At 47.5% G+C, this 6564-nt stretch overlaps 1 protein-coding gene across 1 annotated transcript in view; it reads right to left on the bottom strand.

Annotated features, from left to right (window-relative positions):
• Positions 1-412: 412 nt before the first annotated feature.
• The window catches only part of LOC308658142 (interleukin-17 receptor A-like), a gene marked incomplete at its 5' end in the record, with an annotated part of 31518 nt that continues 25366 nt past the window's right edge, over positions 413-6564 (bottom strand). The window contains 3 exon segments of the mRNA XM_081310769.1: positions 413-3014; positions 3017-3050; positions 3056-3164. Coding sequence (XP_081166895.1) covers positions 1807-3014; positions 3017-3050; positions 3056-3164 — 1351 coding nt within the window. The 3' untranslated portion in view covers positions 413-1806.

Raw genomic sequence — 6564 nt, 5'->3', positions numbered from 1 at the left:
ATATTTGCTTTCAGGGATCTCAACTCAGACTGCCAGATGATGTTTAAGTGACTGAACAAAGCCTTTTTAAGAGCAAAGTCGCTATGGTGTCCTGCACTCTAGACATCTAGTTTGTATTTATCGGAAACTGGGGAAATGTCACAGGAAAGTTAATTGGCCTCTGGGCGCAATAATGCTCACTACCAGGATTGCTAGAGAGGAGAGGTGGAGCCTGAAAGGCTGGTGGCTGGAAGGGGCTCATCTCCCTCATCTGGTCCTTTGAGGCTGTTGAACTGAGTATGGGGCATACTTTGGAATTTATTGTGCTGCTGCTAGGCAAACTCTATTTGCAAGAAAGAACAGTTCAACTAGGAATTTCTAGGCCTATAATAACATGTGACTCAAAATAACTAGTGGGAATTCTTGGCAGAGTTAACAACTTTTTATTGAATCTCTCTCATGCACGCGCAGGCCCAGGCGCACACGCCTTGTGATGTTGGTTTCCTGTCCTATCAGAGTCCTCTCCGCGCTGAAGCTGGGAAGACATGAAGGTCTGATGCCCAGAGTGGACAGCACTTGAGGCCAGGGTCGGAGGCATTCCTGTGTGTTCTTCAGCTCCCGTCTACCCCAAGAAGGCGCTTGAGGAAAACTGCCTTCAATCTGGGGCCTGAATCTCTCCAAATGTTGTCTTGAACCTCAGTCCTTCAGGTACACAGCAGCACCCGTTCCCTGTCCCCAAAGGGCCTTCCTTCCCCGCCCCACACGGCACCTCACTCTGCCCCCCTGCCCAGCGCTTCCTGAGCTCAGGGCTTCAGCCCCAGGGTCCAGGCAGGCAGCCCTGAGGAATGCTGGGCCACAGCCCTCCCACTGACAGGTGGCCAGTCAGAGAGCTCAGGATTCCAGACTCTTCTCCCTGCTGAATGCTGTTAGGTTTCACATCACACGCTCTATCCTGTCTGCTTTTAAAACTGATCTGAGGTGACTTCTAGGCATGTCTGGCACACAGTCCCCTCCCCTCCAGGGCACCAGCTCACCTTTCATGAAAGGCGTCCCCAGCAGGCCTCTGGGCTGCTTTCCCAGCTCCCAGCCTGGCCTACAAGGTTCTCCCCACCCGAGCTCTGGCTTCCTCCCCATCCACATCTCTCTTGCCCCCAGCACTCACCCCCAGGCTGCTCCCTTCCCTGGGACTGTGACATTCCCCCAAACCAGCTTCTTCCTGGGCCAGGGCCCTGCCCTGTATTTTCACAGCCTGGTCAGGCCTCTGTTTAGTCTTTACACCTTGTTCCTTCATCCCCATTCCACGCTTGCTAATTTTTGGTTTTCACTAGATGTTAAGCTCCTTGGTGGCCAAGGCCTCGGCATGTGCAATATACTTTTTTTATCCCAAATGCCTGGCACACAGTAGGTGCCAAATAAATGCTGAATGAATCAATGAATGACTCATCCATGAATTCCTGGGAATGGGTTGTGACTTCTTGTGGGGATACAAGATGGTCACATAAAGAAAAGTTAAGGAGGGGTACTGGGATCAGAATCAGAATGTCTACGTTTTATTCTCCTTAATTTATTTTTGAGACAGGATCTTGCTGTCACACAGGTTGGTCTTGAATTTCTAGGCTCAACTGATCCTCCCATCTCAGCCTCCCAAGTAGTTAGGACCACAGGGACATGCCACCATGCTTGATAAGACACCTACATTTTAAAGGCAGATGCTTCACACACACACACACACACACACACACACACACACACACACGTACACCCACATGCACATACATGAATACCCTATGGAGGGTCTGGACCAGGGAGGCTCTAGGAAGCGGCCTGCTATTCTGTAGCCAGCCTCTCTGACTCCACACTGTCCCAGCCAGGGTTCTTTTGGAGATCTTGGAAGAAAAGCTGCTGCTGGAGGCTCCTCAGGTCCTGCAGAAGCTCAGGAGACAGCTGCTCAGCTGACTTCCCTAGGTCCTTTTCTTCCTCCTCCTCCTCCATTTCCCCAAGCCCATCAGGGGGCTGTGGGGAGCTCCTGGAGATGTAGCCCTGGTCCGACTGCACGGACTGCCGCTGCTCCTCCTCACAGGGTGTGGAGGGGTCCTTGAGGACCAGGGCAGGATCTTCCCATGCACCCTGGGCCTGGCTCTTCAGACTCTGCTGCAGAAGGGAGAGCATCCAGCCCCCCAGCTGCTCCCTCCCACCATCGGGGAGGTGGCCAGGTGAAGCCACTGGAGTGCTGCAGAGAGGCGAGTCCTCAGGGTCCACGGGGAGGAAGAGGAGGTTCTTTCTCTGGAGGCCACGATCCTCCAGCAGGGGGCAGGCCTCGCCCTCCTCCACCCAGGTCAGCCGGCTGGCCACGCTGCTGTCAGCAAGAGGAACCAGCTCCACCGCACAAGCAGCAGGGACCTGCTCTCTGGGGAGCACCACGGTTTGGATGGCCTCCCCCTGGGGCTGCAATTGGGGTGCCACCCTCGACATCCCCCTTCCTTCCTCACCCACACACAAATCTACCCTCAGGCAGCCCTCGGAGGCAGGTTCCCGCACCAGGGGCTTCTGCCTGACCATCCCGCTCCCTGGCGGCAGCAGTGGCTCCTCAAACACTTCTTCGTCCAGGGATGGGAGGCTCTGGTCATCCGTGGAGCAAAGGTTCTCACGTTCAAACCAGTCAGGGCACTGGGTCTGCCACTCCCGGAACTTCTCCACGGCCTCCTTGAGCTGCCGGCCACTGGGGCTCTGCAGGTAATTTTCCCCCGTGAGCTCCTGGAGGCGGTGCATCCGGCCAGGTTCGAACATCTCCAGGTCCTGGATGCGGAAGTAAACCTCCTCTAGCTTGTCCATAAGGGGGTACCTGGAGGTGATGTGGAAGAGGTCAGGGACATCGCTCTCACTGCTGATGCCCGTGAAGTAGCAGATGACGTAGGTGCCAAAGCAGGCTGGTTTCTTGAAGTCTGGCAGGATCATGTTCATGGCCGCCGTGAAAAGGTCCCCAGTGGGCGGGGTGGTGGGTTCATCCTCCCTCAGCCTCCTGAGTCGCTGGGATTATCAGCATACATCACCATGGCAGGCAGGATGACGACTCGGAGGAGTTGTTTACCACTTCCTGCTTCTGGTTGCCCACCAAGGTCCTGACCCCTACTTCTGAGATGACCCGTTTTTCCAGGAGGTTGAGGGACATTTCAGCACCACAGGGGCTGATCAGAAACAGAGAACTTTATTAATTTGTTTTCTCAGCTTTTTTTATTGGTTCTTTTCAGTTATACAGGACAGTAGACTCCATTTTGATAAAATTATATAAGCATGGAATATCTTATTCTAATTAGGACCTCATTCTTGTGGATGGGCATAATGGAGGGATTCACTTAGATATTTTCATATGTATATATAGGAAAATTATGTTAGATACATTCTGTTTTTCCTATTCCTATCCCCACTCCTTTTCCTTCATTTCCCCTTTGTCTAATCTACTGAACTTCTCATCTTCCCCCACCCCTTTATTGTGGTTTAGCTTCCACATATTAGTGAAAACATTTGACCTGTGGTTTTTAGGAATTGGCTTATTTCACTTAGCATGATAGACTCCAGATCCATCTGTTAACTGGTAAATGTCATAAAGCCATTCTTTATGGCTGAGTAATATTTCATTTGTGTATATAGGCCAAAATGTCTTTATCCATTCTTCTGTTGAAGTGCACCTAGGTTGGTTCTATAGCTTAGCTATTGTGAATTGTGCTGCTATAAATATTGATATGGCTACAACACTGTAGTGTGCTTATTTTAAATCCATTGAAATATATACCAAGGATTGGGATAGCTGGGTTATACGGTGGTTCCATTTCTAGATTTTGAGGAGTCTCTATACCACTTTCCAGGGTGATTGTACTAATTTGCAGTCCCATCAACAATGTATGAGTGTATCCTTTTCCTTCCACATCCTTGTCAACATTCATTGTTGCTTGTGTTCTTGATAATGGCCATTCTGACTGGAGTGAGATGAAATCACTTCCATTTTAATCTGCATTTCTCTAATTGCTAGAGATGTTGAACACTTTTTAATATATTTGTTGATCATTCATATTTTACAGGTCATTGTGAAGTGTCTGTTTAGTTCCTTTGTCCATTTCTTGATGGAGTTTTTTCGTTTTTTGGTGTTAAATTTCTTGATTTTTTTTTGCATATTCTGAAAAATAATGCCCTGAGGTACAAGTGGCAGATTTTCTCCCATTCCATAGGCTCTCTTATTACACTCTTGTTTCCTTTGCTGGGAAGAAGCTTTTTAGTTTGATGCCAGGGGATGATTTTTAAATTTTATTTCTTGTGATTTAGGAGTTTTGTTAAGGAAGTCAGTTCCTAAGCCAATATGTTGAACCTCAACAACACACTCCATTGACACCACAGTGGAGGAAATGTTGGAGATAAAACTTAGAAAGTTCATGGTTAAACTGATCTCTGAGGTGATGTAAGAAGCGAAAATAGAGAGAAAATATAAGAAGTGAAAGATCATTTCAATAAGGAGATAGAGATTCTGAAGAAGAATCAATCAGAAATCCTTTAAATGAAGGAACCAATAAACCAAATTAAAAATTTGTTGGAAAGCATCAGAAACAGACTACATCACTTGGAAGACAGAGTTTCAGAAAATGAAGACAAAATATGTAATGTAGAAAACAAGGTTGACCATGGAGAAAAGATATAAAAAGACTATGAATAGAGAAAAACAATTTTTTTCTTGCATATTTGTTTTGCATATCCTGGAAAATAATGCCCTGAGGTGCAGGTGGCATTTAGATATAAATTTAGAGGTAAACCAATTTAGAGGTAAACCAATGTACCATTTAGAGGTAAACCAATGTACCATTTAGAGGTAAACCAATGTACCATTTAGAGGTAAACCAATCTGGATCTTGGCTGATTTTTTCATCCAAGGTCAGGGACATTGATCCTAAAAGCTAGGAGGTCCTGAAGTAATACATACCAAGCTCTGGAAGAAAATAGATGCGAACCAAAAATAGTATGTCCAGCAAAATTAAGCTTAAGATTTGAAGTGGTGGGCCAGGTAGTGAGTTGGGTGAGCCAGGAGGGTCAAGTGGGCTAGGGGAGCTAGTAGAGACGGTGATCTCTAGGAGCACGGTCACGGAGCGTGGATGGTGAGCTCCTCGGATGCGCCAGACTTTCCCAGGGATCAGGGGTTGGGAGGGTCAGTTCATCGGCAGGGACATCTAGGGAAGACAAGAGAAGCCAGGCCACACGCTTGATCCCCACACCCAGGCTCCAGGTGGAGCCCCTGCTGGCCAGTCTGTGAGGGACCTGGACCCAGTGCCGAGCTTGAATCCCTAGCCTAATAAATGCCACCATTTCTTCAGCCATTGAGGATAAGCCATTGGGGATAAGCCATTGGGGATAAGCCATTGGGGATAAGCCAAATGTTGCTTGTTTGGGATGCCTGAAAAAAAATCAGCTTGGTATCTCTCTCTCTCTCTCCATCCTATCTGCCTTTAAGTTGATCCTTTAAACATTTTAATTGGAAAAAAGGGGCACAAAGACTTGGCTATAGAATAGAGGTGTCTGCTCAAGGAAGGACCTTTTTTTTTCACATAATGCAATAGATTCAACATCCTTTCCTTGTCTGGTTGAAAACATGGTATACCAGAACTTTCTTTTTGGGTGGCCCGAAAAGCCCTCTATGTGGAGTGGTGGAAGGTAGGTCCAAAATGTGGGTCTCTTGAAGGGACTCAGGAACCACAGCATACATCTGATGTGACCCATGCATCTATCAGAGTTTGTTTGTTTGTTTGTTTGTTTTTCCTAGCCTTGCATAGCTAGGAAAGCACTCTACCATTGAGCTACACTTCAGTTCCCAAGCTAGAAATTTAGACTTTAATTTTAATCCTCACTCTTGGGGACTCATATCAGAACTACCAGAGACACTCTGATAACTACTGAGGATTTTCCTGGGATAGACGGCAATTCAGGAAAGTCACAAATGCCATAGCAGCTGGTGGTATAGTTCAGACACTTGAAGTATGTGTCTCCTCTTTGAATTAAAACCAAACCAAGGGGCTGGGGTGTAGCTCAGTGGTAGGGAGCTTGCCTCACAAGTGTGAAACAACTTCCCAGATGACAGAAGAAACAGCCTAGAGTCACAGTGGGGCAGTGAAAAACTGAGTCTCCTAACCTATGCCACATGTTCTCCTTGACTAGCATTTGACCAGCAGAGGAGTGCAGAGGGAGAAGGAACTGCTATGTACTGATGCTCACCAGCAGGTATCTTTCTTGGTATCTCATTTAATCCCAACAAAGCCCTGAGAGAGGCATTACTATCTCATTCTATAGAAAAGAAAATGGAACCAAAAATTTGTTAAGTAACTTGCCTAGAACTGCAAAGCTGGTGAGTACAGCAGGGTCTACAGCTGTGGGTTCAGGGTCCAGAGACTGAGACTTCTCTATCACATGCTGCCGTACTGTGTTATTCTCCCTGACCATGTACACACAAGTCTGAGGGCCACAGGATGGGGTCGTTCTGCTGTTCCACCTGCCTGGTGGATCAATCCTGATGCAGGGGAATCTTCTCTAGTTTCTTCAAACCCATTGATG

This window comes from Spermophilus citellus (genome assembly GCF_964194105.1).
Source record: "Spermophilus citellus genome assembly, chromosome: 10".
Lineage (NCBI taxonomy): Eukaryota > Metazoa > Chordata > Mammalia > Rodentia > Sciuridae > Spermophilus > Spermophilus citellus.
This window is presented reverse-complemented; position numbering and strand designations above follow the sequence as displayed.